This window comes from Leucoraja erinacea, chromosome 3, assembly GCF_028641065.1.
Source record: "Leucoraja erinacea ecotype New England chromosome 3, Leri_hhj_1, whole genome shotgun sequence".
Taxonomy (NCBI): domain Eukaryota; kingdom Metazoa; phylum Chordata; class Chondrichthyes; order Rajiformes; family Rajidae; genus Leucoraja; species Leucoraja erinaceus.
In genome coordinates, this window is record NC_073379.1 from 78,171,559 (window position 1) to 78,194,241 (window position 22,683).

The following is a 22,683-nucleotide window of genomic DNA, read 5'->3' on the forward strand; positions in this document are numbered from 1 at the left end:
ATAGAAAGATGTGAAATATATAGTGTGTGAAGAAAGAGAACGAGTAAATGAAGAAAGTTGAGAAAGAAAATAGTGAAAAGAAAAGGAGATCATTATTTATAATCTTGACCAACCCTCGTCCAGTCCTGAAACAGTTATTTTTTACAATTGTGTTGCACCATATGATTCCAAAAAAAACGACGAATGGAGACCAACTCGTTATGAATTGGTCTGATTTATCCATTAGGAGGAATCGCATTTCCTCAAGATGAGCGGTGTCCAACATACTTGCAATCCACATTTTAAGTGTTGGTATTGATGTACAAACCCGCCCCCTCTAATCAGCGCCAAAATCGCGCACACGGGGTAGGGCAGATGCTCAGCCACGATTCAGGTAGGTTTTGTAAAATACCTAATTGATGTTCTCCAGGCCGTTGACAATTTCTTGCCTTAGTTGTTGCACCTACTCTTTGTCCTTGAGACTTGCGTTGCACCATCTGCCCAGGCTTTTAACTGGCTGCTCAGACACTGTTGGTATTGGGTCGTCACCGATGCAGAACCTTGTGTCTCTAAGCACCCCCTTGACTATGGAGATGCTTCGAGATTTACTTGGTTTGATTTTCATTCGGTCCCACTTGATGTTCTCCTGCAGCTTTCCAAGTAGCCGCTTGGTGCATGCTGCAGTAGTGGTTAGTGCTGTCATGTCGTCCATGTATGCCCTGATGGGTGGCAGACGGAGCCCAGCCCTGGTTCGTTCACCGCCCATCACCCATTTTGAGGCCCTGATGATGACTTCCATGGCCATTATAAAGGCCAAGGGTGAGACTGTGCAGCCTGCCATGATGCCTACTTCCAAGCACTGCCATGTTGTACTGAAGTCAGCTGTTGTGAAGCACAGCTGTAGGTCTTGGAAATAGCTCTTGACCAGTGTGGTGATGAGCTCTGGTACATGGAAAAAGGCAAAAGATTCCCAAAGGAGTTCATGGGGAACTGAACCAAATGCATTGGCCAGATCGAGGAAGATCACATGTAGCTCTCTCTTGTCCTTCTTAGCTGCTTGGATCTGGTGCCAGATCATGCTTCTATGCTCCAAGCAGTCCGAAAATCCTGGAATTCCTGCTTCCTATACAGATGTATCAATGTACTTGTTTGTTACCAGATAGGTGGACAGCCTTTGTGATACAATGCTGAAAAAGATTTTTCCCTCGACGTTGAGGAGACATATTGGCCGGAATTGATGTCCGACGCATCCTTTTCTTTAGGTATTAGCACGCCGCCGGCCCTTCGCCACGCCTTAGGTATTGTTTGCTTCTTCCACACCACCCTCATGAGCTTCCATAGAAAGCGTAACACATCCGGTGCGTTCTTGTAGAGCTTGTATGGTACTCCGTTTGGCCCCGGAGCTGATGCTGCTCTTGCTCGCCGGTCAGTGTTCTCTACCTCTTTCCATCTCAGAGGGCTGGTGTCCAGGTTGAATTCAGGTGGTTGAATAGGCGGGATGTCATGTGGGATGACTAACTGCTCATGCCTTTTCGTGTCTTGGTGGGCCTTTTCCAGGTGTTCCTCCAATTCCCGTTTTGATGTTTTCAAAGTTCCACTTTTTTCCTTTGCGAAGAGGTCTTTGATGAACTTGAAAGGGTCTTTGTAGAACCGTGTTCTTGTGTGTTCTTTCTTCTTGCGAAGTTTCCTCAAGTTCTCTGCTTTTCGCAAGGTTGCCAATCGGCTCTTGATGTCCTCTTGGAGTAGCATGATACCTTCTCTCTCTGCGTCAGTTGCTTTTTTCCATTGCTTTTTCAACTGTCTCCTCTCTTTGATTAGCCTCTCGATCTCCTGCTGCCTCCTGGACTTGATTGGTGTTGGTAATTTCTTTCCACCTCTCCCTTTACTCACCCCAAACCGTCCTTCTCCGTAGCTGTAGATTTTGTTGCCCATCCTTTCAAGCTTTTCCACTGCTGTGCCCGCTTGTTGCTCCAAGATATGTATAATGTCACTGTTGACCGTCTCCCACTCTTTCTTTTCAACAGCTTTGGGCCATTTCACTCCAGGTTTGAGCCCTTTGATCTTTCCCTCCAATGGAGGTCTTTGTAGTTGTTGCGTGGGCTCCTCCACCAGCATTTCTGTGCTTGTATCCCCCTCTTCAGTGACATGGGTGCTGATGCTCTGCGAACTTTGGTTTGAGTCCCGTCGCTGTGCTTCACTCGACTGATTAACCGGTTGCTTCGTAAGAAGTACTGGTCAATGCGAGGCCCATGTCTCTGCTCTCTCAAGCACTTTTTCTTCCCTGGGTGGATCTTCAAGCCCTTCACTGATGTTATTTTCTCTCAACCACAAATGCACACCTGAAGTTTGTGCCCCACAGCTGTTGTGGATGTCTAATGTGCCATGCTCTCCTTGTCCATAGTCGTTTCCGTTCCTGGGTCTGTGACAGTGTTATCAATCGGTGAGCCATCTTGCGCCCCCGCTCTCGCAGGCTCTAGGGGTATTTTCTTTAGTTTACTTTAAGTAGCATTTAGCGGGTGTCTCCAACTAGCTGAAACAGCGTTGGGGACTGCTGTCATGGGTAGCTAGCCCATGACGGCCCCAGTGGGGTCTGTTCCCTCCTGCCAGCTGTCTCTCCAAGCTGTCACGTGGACTTTCCCCATGTTGTCAGCTGTCCTTTCACAGCAGTCCCTGGACGAATCCAGATTATCAGAATCAAGTACACAGGACAACATGTTAAGAAGTCCCTTGTGCCAATAGGTGGGGAGCATTTCACGACATTCGTTGATTGTTGAGAGTGGTAGACGCTCAACATCGGTGGGGGGATACGTATATCTTGGCCTGGGTAACCTTCAGGACAGTTGGGCACGACACATCATCAGTAGTGTTCCCTTGCATCACTGGGTGTTTCGGCCTTTTAACTCTAATGCTTTTCAAACACCCAACGAGGTATCCTATGGTAGTAGTGATCTTTGGGCGAGTTAATTATTTTTTCTTATTTTCCAAATAAATATATCGAAAACATCGTGGTGTCAAAAACGCAACGATCATTTACGATATATTTTCTGACTTCTTAAAATCAATTTTTTTTTAAATGTGGACATAAATCGGTCATCAAAACTAAGAAACTGAGCCAATCTTCAATTTGGCAACACATTGTCCCTTGTTTACCTGTCGTACGGACCAAGTCGCTAACTTCATTCCTTTGTGTCAACTTCGGGAAGCTCTGCAACGACGGTTATAGAGACATTTTACTAACAAAAAAATCAGCCCAAATCAAACGATCCGACGAATCATCGGCCATCGACAGCTCAAATACATTAGGTAATGTGTCGTTTAGATCGCATTGGTGAAAATGCTTGGTTCTTGCTAATAATTTAACGTTCATTTTCTGGGACACCAAACCTTTTGGTGTCCACCGCAGCGAACTTTTGTGAAATGCGCGTTGCAGTGTCCACTCAGATGGATGCAGTATTCTACTAAATGATCAGGTGAATGAAGTGGAAACAGTGTTTGCAATTTTATTGCTCCATGTGGTATTCATAAACATAGAAAGGAATAAGAAATATGTGTACTTACTGTGCCAACCAGGTCACTGGTGGATACCAGGCAACAACCGTTACACAAAATGTATTTGTGTATTCTGATGCCATTTTCAGAAACTTACCATCAATATGCTATCTTATCTTACATTTGTTGTTGATACTGTTCGTCATTGTAAAATGCAGTATTGTAAAAAGACATTTATAGTTATAATACCTTGAAGAGATAATTACAAAACTACTACTGCTCTCTACCCAACTTAACTATCAACCACACTGCAGCTGTGTTTTGATCAAGGAAAAAGCTAGGATCATAGAATCCTCACAGGAGTAGTGATGTTCAGTTCAATTGTCCTCCTGCTGGTTCATTAAAAAAAAAAATCAAGGTCACATCTTTCATAAATTCAAGGTGCAGAATTAGGCCATTTGGTCCTTCAAGTCTACTCTGCCATTCAATCATGACTGATCTGCAACAGTAAGCAGTTGCAAATTCTTCCCCTTTTAATTATTATTTGATGATCGTTGTGTTCCATATTGGACTGATGTTGAAATGAAGCTGAGAGTGAAGTGAGGTTCTCTGTAGATGTTTTTTACATGGCAGATTTTTTACGACGGTGAGGCATTGTAGGGTCTGCCTTTCCAGATTTTCTTGTGGTAAAATATCTTGTTTTTGCATGGGATGGAATTAAAGCCTAGCTAACTACAAATGCCCTGACAATATTGGGAATGGTTTATTCTCAATTGTAAAGCTACATTGCATTCCCATCTCATTCAGTTCTTTATGCATGGTAAAGTGCTTTTGGCCATTGTTGAAAGCAATTTTGTTGAGTCATCATGTGTTTAAAAGGAGACTTTTAAACAGTTCCCTATGAGAGGCCATGCTGTGTATGCAGTGTCATTAATTTTGTCTACCTGACATGTCAAATTTGCTAAAGAGTTTAACTTTTTATAATCATGTCTGGTATGGTGATCTGAACCATCCTTTCCTGCAGCATGTTCAGCTATTGTTTTGCCCTAGGCAGGTACGGGATACTGAGTTGGATGATTAGCCATGATCATATTGAATGGCGGTGCAGGCTCGAAGGGCCGAATGGCCTACTCCTGCACCTAATTTCTATGTTTTTTTTTTGTTTTTTTTTTTTTTTTTTTTTTTATCTATCTTTCCCTCACAACCCTATTCACCTGCCTTCGCTCCATAACCCCCGACATCCTTACTAATCAAGAAACTGTCAATCTCTGCCTTAAATCTATCCATTGACTTGGCCTCCACAGCCCTCTGTGGCAAAGAATCCCACAGATTCGCCACACTTCAGCACTTGCCCTGTCCAATTCCCTAAATGTTAGCTCTTTTCTATGCCTGATAAAGAAAACACAAAGGCAGTATCTGAGACTGGACTAGCAATCACAGTTCTATTAGCTTTAAAATAACCATGAATAAGGACAGGAATGGTCCACAAAGTTCAAAATTGGAGCAAGGTCAACTTTCATGGTATAAGTCATAGAGTGATGCAGTGTGGAAACAGGCCCTTCGGCCCAACTTGCCCATACCGGCCAATATGTCCCAGCTACACGAGTCCCTCCTGCCTGCTTTTGGTCCATATCTCTCCAAATCTGTCTGACCATGCACCTGTCTATCTGTTTTTAAAATGTTGAGTTAGTACCTGCCTCAACTACCTCCTCTGGCAGCTTTTTCCATACGTCCACCAACCTTGTGTGAAAAGTTACCCCTGAGATTCCTAATAAATCTTATCCCATTCACCTTAAACCGATGCCCTCTGGTCCTCGATTCACCTATTCTGGGCTAGAGACTCTGTGCATCTACCAGTTCTATAGACTTCAATAAGATCACCCCCTCATCCTCCTGTGGTCCAAGGAATAGAGTCCCAGCCTAATCAACCTCTCCCTATAGCTCAAACCCTCTAGCCCTGGCAATATCCTTGTAAATCTTCTCTGTACCCATTCCAGCTTGACATATTTTCTATAACATGGTGTCCAGAACTGAACATAATACTCTAAATGCTGCTTCACTAACATCTCATACAACTGCAACATGACCTCCCAACATCTATACTCGGAATAATGTAGGCTGTTGCAGACAAAGGAATGTCCTGAAAGTGAGATGGTTTTAAAAGAGTGAGAGTCCAATGTGTGCATGTTCCTGTTAAGAGTGAAGGGCAAGCCAGGTAGGAGTGTAAGGAATCTTGGATGTTAATAGAAATTGAGGCTTGGGTCAGAAAAAAGGCATGGTTTAGGTATAGGCAGCTCGATCATGTGCATTCCTGGTGTTCTGGGGATTGAGAAGCATCCTCAAGTAGGAAATCAGGAGGACAACAATAGGGCATGGGCAACAATAGGTCTGGCAGATAAGATTAAGGAGAATCCAAAGAGATGTTATAAATTTATTAAAGGAAAAAGGGTAACAAGAGAGAGAATAGGAGCTCTCAGAAACCAAAGTGGTCATCTAAATGTGGAGCCACAGAAGATGGGTAAGGTCCTCAATGAATATTTCCCCTCGGTTTTTACCGCAGAGAAAGACATGAAGGTTTTTGCGACAGTTAATGGAGATGTCTTGAGGACATTTGACACAACAGTCAAGTATATATCCTGAGATGAATGAAGGCAGATGGACGTGGACATGTACTTCAGCAAAGCCGTTGATGACAGATGGCGCAATGGGCTAAGTGTTCGGCTGGCGACCAGAAGGTAGCCGGTTCGAATCCCGCTTGGAGTGCATACTGTCGTTGTGTCCTTGGGGCAAGACACTTCACCCACTTTTGCCTGTGTGTAAATGTAATGTAATTATGTGAAGCACTTTGGGGTCAATGCAAGTTGACTAAAAATGTGCTATATAAATAAAGATTATTATTATTATTATAAAGTTCTGCACAGTAAGTTGCTCTGGGAGATTAGATTACATGGGATCCAGGGAGAGCTAGCTAAATGGATACAGAATTGGCTTCATGGAAGGAAGCTGAGGTGGTTATGGAAGATTGCTTTCGCATTCAAGTCCTGAGACTAGTGGTGCACCTCAAGTTTTGGTGCTAGCCTATTACTATTTGTCCCATCCATATCAACAATTTGGATGAGGATTGAACATTGAATAGTATAGTACAGGAACAATCCCTTCGGCTCTCAATATCTATGCCGAACATGATGCCAAAATAAATTAATCTTATCTGCCAACACAAGATCCATAAGTTCTATTCATCCATATCCACTGCAAATCCATGTGCCTATCTGAATGCATCTTAAACGTCGCTATCATATCTGCCTCCACTGGCAGAACTTCCCGACACTTACCATCCTCCACTTTGCTCATGCTCCACTTATCCCCTTTAAGTTTTGCCCCTCACCTGCTGAACAATAATAACATTACAATCAAGACAATACGTCCAACTCTTCGTAACAACGGGAATTATTGGTAAAAGTTGAAATTCACAACTGATTCTATATAAATTGCATCAGAAATGACTAAAACAAGCAACAAGTGCGGGCGCGACTTCCACTGACTGTACTGCTTTGGATTGTTTCAAAGGTAGCGATTACATCCACTGTACTTCGAGTACTTGTAGTCTCATGATTATTCTCCTTGCAAAATACAGGCCACAAACTTCTTCCTGAACTTTATTTTAATGCACTCGGCAGCATACGGATCCCAGCATTACCTAAAATGCAACAACGCATTAACCACTCTATAGTCTCTATCGCACCTTTACTCCTGGATAAAGAAACTAGAACTCTTGGAATAGTTCCAAAGTGTTCAGAATGGTTAAGGCCGGGGGAGGGGGGGGCTGCATTTTTTTAAAGTGTCATTCTCAATGCGCTTTTGGAAAATAAAGCAAACGCGATCTCCATCCATTCACTCGCACAAACATTACAAGCGCTGCTTTCTATCGCACGTCTCAGCGCACTGTATACCAAATCTGTTTCAAACATGCTTGGTTAACAGAGAAGGAGACATAAAGCACCTCACCGCTCGCGGGAGCTTGGAAGGTCCAGCAGCAAAATTAATGACTTGCTTCCCACTGTCTTCCATCGCGGCCTTGTAGAGACTGTGAACAAATGCTTCCTTTCACTCAAAGAGCTCTGCTCTGTAATCTTTGCTTTCACTCGCCGCGATGAAAAAAGAACTCTCCCCGGGAGCTGCAACACATCTTCCTCTGCCTTCTGATTGGGTGCTTTCACATGGTGACCGATTTATCCGCCTTTTAATTGGCTCTTCCCAAACTGGCGTGTAATCCAATTGGCTGCGCGCGGCTTGTGTGGCCCCAGGATCCCGCGTGATCGGACCAGCTTTGTGCAAGAATGACATGGATTGCACCAGCCTTTGTGTTTGCTTGCAAAAAAGTAAATCCAGCCCCTGCTGAATGTCTCAAGTGATAAACAACCCTTTTAGATTATACTTTTGCACAGATTATTCACAAATTGACAACATTTACTACTCGTAACCTTACGACTAAGATGGAAGATCTTTTTCCAGTTAAAAAGTATTTACATTCCCCTGAATTTATTTATACATGCGTGGAATATATGTTCCCTATGGATTCCTAAGAATAGGCACATGACTGCCTCAAAAGCAGAGACACAAAGACCAGAGACTCCAACTGCTGGAAACCTGAGTAAAAAACAAACTAATGGGGGAAGTCAGCTTGATTAGTACGGGTGTCAGAGGTTACGGGAGGAAGGCAGGAGAATGGGGTTAGGAGGTATAGATCAAACAATATTGAATGGTGGAGTAGACTTGATGGGCCGAATAGCCTAATTCTGCTCCTATCGCTTACAATCTTATGATCAGCGCATGAGTGGAAATCCTGGAGGGGGGTGGGTAGGACCTGTCCCCCCCCCATGTTTTGAGAGGTGGGGGACAATTCCCCCATGTTTTGTGAAACATGTTGCAGCAGATCCACCACCACAACTTCCAAAGTCAGTCAGCTGGTAAGTCCACAGGCTCTGCAACCGGAGCCCTCGAGGTCGATTCCAGTTGGAGGCCGCCAGCTCCTAGAATCTAGCAGCCTGGGACTAGCTGCAGTTCCCAGGTCGGCTTGCCTGCCCCGGGACTGGCTGTAGTGCCCAGGTCAGCTCACTTACCCCAGGTCAGCTCGCTTGCCCCAGGTCTGGCTGTAGTGCCCAGGTCGCCTGCATGCCCCAGGACTGGCTGTAGCGCCCAAGTCAGCTCGCCTGCCCCACACTCCATAGACTTGCAGGTTTGTAGGTTAAGTGCTTCGGTAAATTGTGAATTGTCCCTAGTGTGTCGGATGGTGCTCGTGTACGGGGTGATTGCAGGTTGGCGCAGACACGGTGGGCCAAAGGACCTGCAGTTCTCAGGTCGCCTGCGCTAGTCGGCTCGCCTGCCCCAGTTTTTTTCAGACTGGAGGCGTGTAACGAATAGTGTGCCAGAAGGATCGTTGCCGGGTCCACCATTATTCTTTATTTTAAATAATGATTTGGATGTCTTTGTAGATGGCATGGTTATTAAGTATGCAGATGACACTAAAATAGGTGTCGAATTTTATCCAAGATTACATTGAGACATTGAACAATGGAGCCAATGGGCTGAGATGGAGTTTAATTCAGACAAATGCATGGTGTAGGAAACCTATTATTTTTTACTTCCCTATATGCTTTCACCATCCTCTTTTGCACAATTGTTCAAGTGGATGGATGAGACCATGTTCATCTGGTTCCATTCTTGTCAACCCAGAGAGCCATTAGTAATGGGTAATGGCCATAGATTCAGCTGTATAGCATCTCCTCCTGTGCATGCACAATTATTTCTGGTCATTAGGTAGTGCAGCGGTAGAGTTGCTGCTTTACAGCACTTGCAGCGCCAAAGACCCGGGTTCGATCACGACTGTGGGTGTTGTCTGTACGGAGTTTGTACGTTCTCCCCTAGACCGCGTGGGTTTTCTCCGAGATCTTCGGTTTCCTCCCACACTCCAAAAGACATACAGGTGTGTAGGTTAATTGGCTTGGTGTATGTGTACATTTTCCCCAGTGTGCGTTGGATAGTATGCCTCCCCAGCCTGTCTGAATGACTACCGTCTGGTGGCCCTCACCTCGGTAGTCATGAAATGCTTTGAGAGGCTGGTGAAGAAACACATCTGCGCCTTCCTCCCTCGCAATATGGACCCGTTACAATTCGCATACTGTCCGAACAGATCCACGGACGATGCGGTCTCCCAGGTTTTGCACACCGCTCTCTCTCATCTTGACAGCCAGAAGGTGGGCTATGTGAGGATGCTGTTCATAGACTTCAGTTCAGCCTTCAACACAGTAGGCCCCACCAGACTTGCTGAGAAGCTACTGGAATTAGGGCTCAACACCCCCCTGTGTGCCTGGATCCTGGACTTTCTCACCGCCAGGCCCCAGGTAGTCAAGATGGGAGGGAATACATCGAAGTCCCTCACCCTGAGCACAGGATCCCCCCAGAGATGCGTACTCAGCCCCCTATTGTACTCCCTGTACACACATGACTGTGTGGCTAGGTTGAGCTCCAACTCGATAATCAAGTTTTCTGATGACACTGTGGTGTTGGGCCTGATCTCAGACAATGATGAGAAGGCCTACCGGGAGGAGGTGGCTGATCTGGCACTCTGGTGTCAGGACAACAGCCTCCTCTTGAACATCAAAAAAACAAAGGAGCTGATCGTGGACTTTAGGAGGGCACATCATCCGAGGACGTACACACCATTGAAGATAAATGGGGATACTGTGGATAGGGTGAGCTGTTTTAAATACCTGGGAGTCCACATCTCTGAGGATATGACATGGATATATCACACGTTGCAACACTCGTGAGTAAGGCAAGGCAGCGCCTTTACCACCTCAGGCAATTGAGGAAATTCAGAGTGTCTCCGAGGATCCTCCAATGCTTCTACTCAGCGGCTGTGGAAAACATCTTATCCGGAAATATCACAATCTGGTTTGGGAATTGCTCTGCCCAGGACAAGAAGGCTCTGCAGAGAGTAGTGCGTTCAGCCGAACGCACTATGGGAACTTCACTCACCCCTCTGCAGGAACTATACATCAGGAGGTGCAACTCCAGAGCCAATAAGATCATGGGAGACCCCTTCCACCCCTGCAACGGACTGTTCCAGCTGTTACGGTCAGGCAAACGCCTCTGTTGCCATGCTGTGAGAACGGAGAGGTTGAGAAGGAGTTTCTTCCCAGAGGCCATTAGGACTGTAAACTCCTATCTCACCAGGGACTAACTTTACTGAACCATTCTACTATTTTTTTGTAATTACTTTTTTTTATTCCCTTTTTCCTTCCGCCCACAATATTTAATATGTAAAATAATATGTGATTCTGTTCCATTCTGTTTGTAGTTTGGTTGTTTTTTGCACAAAGTCCACGAGTATTGCCACTTTTCATTTCACTGCACATCTCGTATGTGTATGTGACGAATAAACTTGACTTGACTTGACACAGTGGGCCGAAGGACCTGTTTTTGCGCTGTATCTCTAAAAGCTAAAAGAAATCTCCAAGTCCCTATTCATGACCTGACAGGCAACTTGTTCCACACAGAGGGTGATGCAAACATTGAACGAGCCACAAGAAGAAATGGTAGAGACATTTGGTCAGAAGACACTTGGTCAGATACACCAATGGGAAAGGTTTGGAGGGCCAAGTGCAGACATGGGGATGGCTTGGTTAAGCTACTTGGTTAGCATGGACAAATTGAACCGAAGGACCCGTTTCCATGCTGTATAACAGCTCCATAACCAACAGCTTACACCTGCATTAAAAATTGATACCTCCTCCCTATTCCTATCATAAAGGGCGCATAAGCACAATCTATTTTCCTACTGCTTCCCCTTATCAATTCACATACATCCCAATTTTCTCCTACATTCACCTCTCCAACCATAGCATGGATCCTAATTGGACATACAGTAGCTTGCTTGAAAATGTGCAATGCCGAGCTGCATCAGAGATCTTAGACTACAGGAGTAACCAATTTTTTGCACTAGAATTTCTTGGCAATAGTACTATAAGTTAACAGAAGAAATGTGCAATTCAGAAGATCTCTTTTGTCCAAGTACCATAACACAAAGTAAGATTTAATTGGGACATTAATCCAATTGTTCTTCCCACCACTATTATTTTTTTTGCGGGCGCTGGCGGCGAGGGGCATAAAAGGTCTAATGCCACCGAGTCCGCGCCGACCAGCGATCCCCACACATTAACACTGCCCTACACACACTAGGGACGATTTTTTTCTGGACTTGTTTCTGAACATAGAAAGCAATATAATCTAGATGTGGACAATTCTTCTTTGAAATCCGCTATTGAGACCTGTACCTTTCCACATAAATAGCAAACAAACACATGTCAAAGCTTATTATATTTGTAGGAAGATGCTGGTTTAAACCGTAGACACAAAAAGCTGGAGTAACTCAGAGGGACAGGCAGCATCACTGGACTGAAGAGGGATCTCAACCCGAAATGTCACCCCTTCCTTCTCTCCAGAGATGCTGCCTGTCTCGTCGAAGCTTACCATATAGTGGTTCCCAATCTAAGGTATACAAGATAGCAGGATTTTCATGTACCAATAATATTGAGGTAATTTGGTTATAAAGTTCACAATATAATTTTTTAATTAGTTGCCTAAGGTAGAGGACTGCATTGGATCCTGTCCTACTTTAAACGTGTTTGTCAGGGGGACGGGATGCAATGAGGCAGGTGGGAAGCTGAAAGTCAGTACGGAAGTGAATGATAGCAAGTTCAGCAGTAGACAGGATAGATAGGAGCACGGCAGGGAGCAAGGAAAGACAAATTGATTACATTCATTTAAATGCGAAAGTAAAATGATGAAGTCAGTGTGTGAATCAGTACGTGCGACTGGGACATTCTAGCCAAACCTGGTTAAGGGAGTGACAGGACAGACAGCTTAATGTTCCAGGTGCAGATGCGCCAGGCAAAATAGAAACGAGGATAAAACAGGAGGAGATGATTTATTGATTAAGGAGAACATCATGGAGTAGTCCAAGATAGCATAAATGAAGGATCATCTAGTGAGGCTATATGAGTGGAGCCAAGACATTAAAAAGTTGACTATCACCTTGTTGGGATTGTACTATGAACCCCTAAATGGTGAACAGGAATTAGATGGACAAATATGCCAAGCAGCTGCAAAATAGGGTTGACATAGTAGGGGATTTTAACTTTCGCAATATAGACTGGGGCTACATAATGGCAAGGGCTTGGATGGGGTGGAACTTGTGAAATGTTTTCCGGAAAGTTGCCTAATACGTAGAGACCCTACAAAAGAGAGGGTAAAGCTCGACCTACTTTTAAGGAATTGGACAGGACAAGTGACTTAAGTGCCAGTGGGTGAGTCTTTTGGGATCAGTAATCACATGGAGTGCGTTACCAGATTAAGTAATTGAGACAAGTACAGTAACAACATTTAAATGACATTTGGATAGGTACATGGATAGGAAATGTTTTGAGGAATATGGGCCACATTCAGGTCAATGGGACATTTAGATGGGGCATTTTGGTTGTCACGGATGAGTTGGGCCAAAAGGTCCATTTAGGTGCTGTATAACTCTATGACTACGTGGAGGTCTCCAGGGCAGAACCAAATTCCTTTAAAGCAGCAACCTGTGACATCAGATGTTTTTGATGAGGAGCGTTGTGTGCTATTTCATGGATTGTTAACTATGGCTTTCACTCAAAATAGATGGAACAAGTGGTACATGGCATATGCATTTTTCCACTCCTTAAAAGGTACGTACTAATGGTGGTTCCAGCAATAAAAAGCCATTATGTAAAATGATTCTCATGTTGACAATGTATCAGATTATGAGTAGCACAATGTATTACATAATCTTTCCCCTTTTTCTAAAGATTAGCACACAAATAGATGTAAATATAAAGCAGTACTTTCCTCAATTAAGTCCAATGAGATTCATAGTTGAGGCAGAAAATAATTGAATCTTTCAGGATTCAATTATAGAAAATATTATTTTCCTTACATTAAAAGATTTTTTTGGCACTCTACAATGTTACATTAATTGCTTATCTACCATTAAAATAAACATGATAAGATTGTAGTCAATTTTGTCACTTAGTTTGCATTATTTTGGTTTGAATGAACAAATGGTTCCATAAGTATTCAATGCAGATTTGAACTAAACCATTATACTACAGGTAATGGATATTTGCAATTAGAATTTCATGTTGTCAAAAATATGGAAAATGTTGCAGTTTACTGCAATTTCTACACATAATGTAGAATGAAACCATTCAATCTTCAATTAATAAACCAAATGTTTTCAGCAATCATATTTTATATATGTGGGGATAGTTGAAAAAGGCTGTACAATGAGTTGGTCTCAATTGTTTAATACTCAAATGCTATTGGATACATACTCAGAAATGACCCCCATGCGTCAACATTCAATGTTGTTGGCAATAGTTTCAAGAGAAATTTTTAAAAAGCAAAGACTTCTAAATTCAGGATTTCATCTTTTTGCAACAATGTTTTTTCATTTCACTAGTACTCCAGGTTACTAACAGTATATCTAACAAGACTGCATACATTCTATAATTGTACTTCTATAACTCTCGCTCCAATGCATCAGTTTCAAGACATGTCCAGGATTTGAGAGCTAATTAAAAATTAGGCAGGAGTCAGAGTGAATAGATTGGGAGTACCCATTATTTAGCAAGTCCATATCTGACATGTGGGAGTCATTTAAACGCCAGCAAGTCAGAATTAAGGACTAATACCTTCATATGAGGAAGAAAGACAAGGATGACAAGTTTCAGCAACCTTGGAAGAAGAGATTTGTTATGAATTTAGTCAAAAAGAAAAAGGAAGCACAGGTAATTTTTACGACGCTGAAATCGTACAAGGCCCTTGAGGAATATATAGGAAACAGAAGGAAACTTGAACAGGGAATCAGAAGAGCGAAAAGGAGCCACGAACGGCTCTTGGCAAGTAGGATTTAGGAACATCCTGAAGCATTTTATACATTAAAAACAAGAGGGTATTTAGGGAGATGAGAGGTAGAGGACCACTCACGTACAAAGAGGAAAATTTGCCTGGAGCCAGAAGAAGTGAGCAAGGGACTAAACAAGTACTTCACATTGGTATTCAACAAGGAGAATGACATGGAGGAGTCAAAGTGAGACAAAGAAGCAGTATACTGTTATTCTGGGGCAATCTAATTTATTTGTTTAAGGGATAAGCAAACACTTTTCAGAACGGAGAGCTTTACATTAGTGATAGGGAAATTATTGGTAAAGTATTTTAGGGATAGGATTTCTTCACAGATTTATTGGGGATAGTCAGCCTGGCTTTGTGTAGGGAGGTCATGACTAAAAAAACCTGATTTGATTTTCTTTGAGGAGTGACAATGATAATTGATGAGAGAATAGCTGTCGATGTTGTATACACGGTTTTAATAAAGTATTTAATAAGGTCCCTCATGACAGGCTAATTCTAAAGAGTAAGACATGAGATCCTCAGTGACTTGGTTGATTGGATTCAAAATTTGTTTAGCCCTAAAATAGAGAGTGTAATTGTTGAGAGATAATACAGGAAATGCAGGTCTACGACTAGTGAGGTTCCAGAAGAATCTGTGCCAGGACTTCTGTTGCTTGTGATATGATTTGGACAAAAATGTAGGTGGGCTGATTAGTAAATTTGCTGATGGAAACCTGAAGATCTAAAGGAAACCCACACACTTATGGAGAGAAGGAGGAACTCTCCACAGCTGGCACCCAAGGTAAGGTCACTGGAGCTGCGAGGCAGCAGTTTGCCATAAAATAATGATCTGTGAAGAATTCATAAAGTTTACCATGAAAAATGATTTCAAATTGAGACAGAAAGCACATACATAATTTTTTTAATATGATTAGTCATCAGTAGAGAGAGAATTCAAAATATAAGTTCGTAATAAATGATGAACAGATATAACTAATTTCTTGGCACGTTTTTATTCCATTGAATATCACCTTTTTGTGAACTAACAGTGTACTTCCTGTAGAGTATAACGTTTGAGAAATATAAAACAAGCAGGGAATTAGAAGGGGCAAAAATGTCATTTGCAAGTTGGATTAAAGAAAATCCAAAAGCTTTTTTATACAAACATTAAAAACAAGAGTGTAACCAGAGAGAAGATAGGGCAACTCAAGGATAAAGAAGGGAATTTATGCTTGGAATCAGAGGATGTCGGCAAGGTACTAAACGAGTACCTTGTGTCATTATTTATCAAGGAGTAGGACATCAGGGATAGCGAGATATGTATGGGGTATGCTACAGTAGTTTGAGATCAAGAAGGGGGTAGTGTCTGGTCCCTTGAAATGCAATAAGGTGGATAAATCTCCATGATATGATAGGATCTATCCCAATTTATTGAAAGGGGCAAGAAAAAGATTGCAGAGGTCTTGGTGAAATCTTTGTATTTTCTCTTACCATAGATGAAGTCCCAGAGGACTGGAGAGTAGCCAATGTTGTTCATTTGTTTAAGAAGGAAAATAGAGATAATACAGGAAATGAGAGATCAAGGAGCCTCAGAGGATTCTTTGGGATAGGATTTAATCGCATTTGGAAGAGAATGGGATTATTAGGCACAATCAGCATGCCTGTGTTCGCAGTGGGTCAGAATGATTTTAGTTTTTTGATGTGATTAAAGGGATGGAAGAGGGTATGACTATGGATGTTATCTACACGGATTTTATGTCCCTCATGGTAGGCTCATCCAGAAGATTAAGATGCATGGGATCCATGGTGATTTGGTCGTTTGGATTAAAAACTGGCTTACCTTCGAAATCAAAGAGTAGTAATGGAAGGGTGTTGGGCTGGTTGAAGTTCTGTGACCAATGGTTTTCTCCAGGGCTGAGTGCTGGGAATATATACAATTTGGATGAAAATCAATGTTGAATGCAAACTAAGTTTGTAAATAACACATGAATAGGTAATTGTGTGTCGTGATGAAGGTTGCCAGAGAATATAGCAACATGCAGATCAATTGGAAATATAGGTGAACTAATGTCTGATGGAGTTTCGTCTGGACAAGCGTGAGATGTTGCACTTTGGGAGGTCAATTCTAAGTGGATAGTATGCATAAATGGCAAAACACGATGGAGCATTCTTGGTATGATACAGAGGGTTTTTGGGGTACAGGTGGTACAGGGGGTTCTTGGGGTACAAGTCTATAATTGCCCGAAAGTAGCAACACAAGTAGATAGGGGGTAATGGAGGTATGCAGCATACTTGCCTTCATCGGTCAGGATGTTGAGTAAAAAAGTAGTAAGTTCATGTCACACCTTTATATAACACTGGTCAGGCTATATTTGGAGTATTGCATACAGTTTTGGTCGCCCCCTTACAGGAAGGATGTGAACGATTTGGAGAGGGTGCAGGATAGGTTCATCCATATGTTGCCTGGATTAGTGTTAGCTATCAGAGCAAATAAACGTCAGCTCAGGTAGGCAATTTGGTCGGCATAAAACTGATTAGATATTAGATAATGAACTCCATTTGGAGATGAATTAAGAGCTGACAAATGAATAGACAAATGTATATAATGCTATTAGAAACCTCTTTGCAGGACAATTTGATCACAATCAATGAGCGTTTTTGCTTATATTATGTCCCCATTGATAATTTGATTGACAGTCTGCAGCCACAGTTGAGAATAAATATAATAAACTTTTATTAGTTTTTGTCTATCCAGTAATTAGCATTCAAATCAGACGTGACTTATTGTAGCTGGAGTTAACCCCAAGGAACGCACAGCTATATCTTCATCAAAGCACAGGATTAACATTGGAAAAAATAATGAACCTTAAAAAATATACTTTAAAAAATGTTACACCTAGCTTTTTATTAATGGAAAAAAATGAATTAAGGGAGTAGTAGAAATGAATTAAGGGAGTAGAAATCCCTTTATTTATTTCTTACTTCAAGTAATTCAAGTTTGAAGACGCGTTGGGAATTTATGTCTGCAGTCATTATTGAATGCATATTGTTATATGAATGCATGTTTACTAAGGATTTTTATTTTTAATCTGTAGCCCAGCAGAATAATGGTATCTTCTGATGGATTGTGTGGGGAAGTAGAGTTTACCATGGGGCCCAATTCTGTTGTTCTCACCATCCACCAACCCTCATTTTCTCAGAAGGGATTCCAAAAGGTGGGACAGCACAAGACACAAAGGAGTTGGTAATAATCTTCAATTATAATCCTGACACATTCAGTTCTTCTTTAACCCCACGGAATATACATTATGCCATTAACTACTTTTGGGGAAGTGGGAAATTTAAAATCAGTCATTTTTGAATATCTTTAATTCTTGAGGATAATAAACCCCACTTCAATTTGCTTCTGATATTTCCCTATCATACTATTCACAGGATCATACTCACAGGCGAGAAATTTCAACACATTTTAGCCCTTTCGTCAGTTATTTGTTGTTCTTCATACAAGTTAATTGGCTGTAAATCTGGTTTTGATTTTTATCAGAATTATATAATTGTAAAAATTGTCTTGATTAGCCCAAAGCAATAAATGTAATAATTCTTAAATAGATCACTCAATTTCAAATAGTGGAAGGTAATTGCATTTAAAAATCCCCATCTGCCTTATTACGCAATTCCTCAATTGAATGAAATTTTTCAGTGATATTTGTCTTTAATTCACTTTGTAAAAGTTCTTCATTGTTAGTTACTTGTTCATTTTTATTCCTTCCCATTGTCATCGAAGTGCCACTTGTACTGAATATTGCAAGACGTTGTTTTTTACTTTTCTTCATAACAACTTTCGATTTTCTGCTGTTAGGATTCCTCTCACTGTGCGTGTCACACGTGCCTGATGTAATGGACCCGTCATCTCCTGAATGATCCATCAATTTTCCTGAAAACAGAGTTGTTGCTTGTTCTTGTTGTTGATCATTCATCCTCAAAGAAAGCTGCTTGCTTGTTTTATCATTATATCGTTCATCTAAATTCTGAAATTTATCCCCAGATTCTCTCTCAAAGTTTGAGTAAGCAGATTGTAAATTTTTGTGGCTGAGGTCAGCCGATTGATTTGCAAGTTGAATGGACGGACTTGTGGAACCATTGGGAATCACTTCAGGTTCAGAATGCGTCACAGTGGCTTGATCTGCAGCATGAAACTAAAAGGAGAAATAAAATCTGAATAATACAAAATAATAAAAGCTGTTTGTTTTATAAAATATAAAAACGCTATGAAACTATTTTTAACACAAAAATTTGAGTAATTACTGTAGAAATTCATGATGTCTTGTGAATTTTCTGAATTTAAATAATCTAAAATAGAATGCAATTAATATTGAAACTCTTCATAACATCGGTAACTTAAAATATGTTAAAGGAACACGCTTTTAGAAAATGTAAACTTTATGCACCTGTGTGGCTGGTGGTGCCTCTGGGTGTATGATATCTTTTGTTTTATCATTTCCAACTGTAGATGACAACCGAGGTCGTCCCATAGAACCAAAGTCAGATTGGTCTATTCCAGCAATAGTGGCCAACTGCCCAAGGCTGAAAAACATTGTTTATAGTACAAAACAATATATCTCTGTATAAAAAGATTTAATACTAAAGACAGTCCAACATTACAAACATTTGATTTTCCGAGCTCATTTTTGGCAGTCATAAAGCGCATATACGGAAGTCTCCAGATTGTGTCACAACAGTTTTTAGTGGTAATAATAAAGGAAAGGCATTTCTTAGAACTAAGGGAATTAATTGGAGAACATGGTCCAGATGCTGTGCGAAGATTGGTCTTTCCAGTTAGAATTACTTCCTGTGGTTTTTCTCCCAGTGTATGCTTATCGAATTTTGAAAACCTTTAACAATTAATGAAGTCTTCATCTCAGAGGAACCTGCTAATCCTGAGTTAGCCTGATAACTCCCTGCTGCATAACATTGGAATAGTATGGCAAAGCACATAATATTCTGAATGGAAATATAAGGAAATGCAGATGCTGGAATTTTTTAGTGAACACCAGTGAACTCAGTGGATCAGGCAGCATCTCTGGAGGACATGGATAGGCAATATTTTAGGTCAGAACCCTTCTTGATAGGCAATGTTTATTCAAAATGCCAAACTTCCAAATCACAATTACTGCACTCTCATTTACACCCAAATTAAGCAAATTAAATAATACACAAAGTTATTTAAAAAAAAACAAATTTTGAATATAATGTATATATTTTACCATGTATCCCATCAGTTATTGCCTTGTGAAATTCTGATCTTGTTAGGTTTTATTAGTTTACTAGACCAACTGGGACCCGTGGGTCACTGTCACATGGGAGGCCTTTTTCCCCAACGCAACCCGTTCCCCAACACAATATTCCACCACTCACCCATTCCCCCATATTCCAGCACACCCACAGCCCCCAACTGTGCAGGGGCGTATTCCCAGCACTGCCTCCCCCTCCTCTTGATTCGAGGACTGAATGCAGTTGCACCATCCCTCTCCTGTTGAGCTAAAAACTTGTTGGAGAGACTGAATGTTGCTCGATTGCAACTTTGTTGCAAGCTGGGCCAGCAAGGATTTGGATCCCAATAGCAATTGCTCCTCCCTCTCCTGTTCAGGTAAAAACGTGGTGGAAGGACTGAGTGTTCCTCAATTGCAATTTTGTATGCAACTTTGTTGCAAGCTGGGCCAGTAAAGATTTAGCTGCCAAATTCTTCTTTAAGTTGAATTTTTAAACTTAAAAGTTATGAATAACTCGTGAAATACAACATCAATGGGAACGGAACATTATAGGAACGACTGCGGGACAAATGTGAGTAAAGTGGTGCAAACTTTATAGCTCTATCGTGTACCGTTTGAGCTCACTCAATCACTCATATGCATGCACGCAAACAAGATGAGATTTTTAATAATATACTAGACCAAGTGCAGACCCGTTGGGTTTGCTTCCCCAATGGTGTGATCCCCCAACCCAAGATTCCACCATGCACCCGTCTCCTCCAAGGGAACGGAACCCGTTCCCAAATGTAAGATTCCAGCACTCCCCTGCCTCCCTCAGCAGTGGATTAAAAAAAATTCCAATTTCACCTTCCCTGCCTGCTGCAGCAGTTCCAATTGCAATACCAATTGGCCCTCCCCCTCCTGTTGAAGCACTTGCTGTGATATCCCATTGAGGTGAAAAGTTCAGAGTTTTCCTGTCGTGCAACTTTGTTTTGAAGTGTGTTGGAAGCTGATAGGAATGAGCAGCGAATCAAAAGGCAGACAGGCAGCCGAACGGACGGCAGGCGGCAGCCACAGACTTTTATATAATAATAGATACTGGACCTGTTGGGTCCCTGGCACACGGGAGGCCTGGTCCCCCAACGCAATATTACACCACTCGCAACCCGTTCCCCAAAGCAACATTCCAACACTCATCCGTTTCACCAATGAGAGGCCTGGTCCCCCAACGCAACACGCTCCCCAAGGCAATATTAATATTCCACACCATTCACCCGTTTCCCCAAAGCAAACCATTCACCCAACGCAATATTCCACCACTCATCCATAGCCCCCAACTGCGCAGGGACTGCTCAGTTGGCCTTATTCAAAATTCAATGTACTGTGACTTTAAAATATTTTTTTAAATGCACCCTCCCTCCATGCTGCCAGGAATTTAAAAAAAAAGGAATAGCAACAGCACTTTCTAGTGCTGGCATCCATGCTGCCAGGAATTTTAAAAAAAGGGATATCAACATCACATTCTAGTGCTGGCAGCCTGGCTAGACTTAGTGTGCCGAGTTTGCAACAATGTAGCATTGTGAAGTCATAGCTGAAGATATAGCTGGAGAGTGAAGACATTTTTCTCAAATATTGACTTTTTAAGTTTAAAAATGTAACATTTCTTGTGAAATATAACATCAATGTGTACAAAACTTTATATGAACGACCACGGGACAAAGGTGAGTAAGGTGGTGCAAATATTTTGCCACTATTGTGTACTGTTTTTCAATTTTAGCTATAAGCTCAGGGGATAAAGTGTTAAGATGAAGTACAGCTCGTTGCCTGCTCAATATACACACATTTCCAGCGACTTCAACCAGAAAAGTGAATTGCAGCACTTAATTTTCTTACTATTTGTTTTAATTATTTGTTTCCCCCCCAAAGTGTAGGAATTGCTGAGATAAATTGAAAATAAACTAGACCAAGTGCAGACCCGTTGGGTCTGTTCCCCCAACGTGTGGTTGCGGGGGAGGGGGCTGGGGGGGGCCGCGGCATGCAGCGTCACACACACTAACTACCCCCCCCCGCACACACGTTAACTACCCCCCTTGATATTATATTAATATTATTAATTTGCTCCTTTTACCCCATAACCGCCCTATCCACTGACACATAGCCCCCAACTCGCAAGTGCATCTAGAGAGGGAGGGGGGTTAGAGAGTGAGAGCAGAGAGTGAATGGGGAGAGACAGAGAGGAAGGGGCAGAGACAGAAGGGCAAGAGACAGAGAGAGAGAGAGTGGAGTGAAGTGGAGGAGGAGAGGGAGGGTGGGTGAGGGGGGGGGGGGGGGGAGGAGGGCAAAGGAGAGAGGGGGAGGAAAAATGGAGAGGAGAAGGAGGGAGAGAGGGAGAGAGAGGGGGAGAGAGAGGCGGGAGGGGGGGCTGAGAGGGGGAAGGGAGGGGGAAGAGGGGGAAGAGGGGGGGGGGGTGGGGGGGAATGGGGAATGGAGGGGAGGGTGGGGAGGGGATGACGTGGAGGGAAGGGGGTAGGGGTGGAGGGGAGGAGGGAGGGCAGAAGGGAGATGGGGTAGGGGAGAGAGGGGGAAGAGTGTGGAGGGAGGGGGAGAGGGATACGGGGGCGAGATGTTAGCAAATTAAATAGTATAGAAAACAAGTTTCTTCCTACCAGAAATAACTAAGTATTATCAAGCACTACCAAAGCAAGCAGGTGCTTAACGTTGCATATACTGTATACCTCAATGGAGAGCCATATAATGAGAGGGTGTTAAAAAGTTTTCAGATTACATGTGCATGAAGCCTGAAAAATACCAAAAATGAACATCCAGCCAAACAAACATAGCTGTGACCAGAATTTAAAAGGGAACCCCAAGCACGTGGACAAAAATAAAACTTTTAAGGCCAAAAGTTATTTTCAATATGGCACAGCTAATAAAGCATTTGGCTCACAGTTCCAGCGACCCAGTTCAAATCCTGACCCCCAGTTCTGTCCATGAG

General features: G+C 42.3%; 2 protein-coding genes across 5 annotated transcripts in view; both read right to left on the reverse strand.

Moving 5' to 3' along the window:
* The window catches only part of psat1 (phosphoserine aminotransferase 1), a 28,518-nt gene extending 20,850 nt beyond the window's left edge, over positions 1–7,668 (reverse strand). Inside the window, exon 1 of one of the 2 annotated variants that reach the window (XM_055633025.1) lies at positions 7,474–7,668. In XM_055633025.1, the coding sequence (XP_055489000.1) occupies positions 7,474–7,536 (63 nt within the window). In that variant the 5' untranslated portion in view covers positions 7,537–7,668. Of the gene's footprint in view, positions 1–6,800; positions 6,819–7,473 lie in introns of those variants that run through there. The other variant, XM_055633026.1, reaches the window with a different exon arrangement.
* A 6,169-nt stretch (positions 7,669–13,837) lies between these two features.
* cep78 (centrosomal protein 78) overlaps positions 13,838–22,683 on the reverse strand; it is a 134,841-nt gene continuing 125,995 nt past the window's right edge. For all 3 annotated transcript variants that reach the window (XM_055633027.1, XM_055633028.1, XM_055633029.1), the window contains 2 exons: positions 18,888–19,023; positions 13,838–18,635 (listed from right to left, as the gene is read on the reverse strand). In XM_055633027.1, the coding sequence (XP_055489002.1) occupies positions 18,084–18,635; positions 18,888–19,023 (688 nt within the window). In that variant the 3' untranslated portion in view covers positions 13,838–18,083. The remainder of the gene's footprint in view (positions 18,636–18,887; positions 19,024–22,683) is intronic.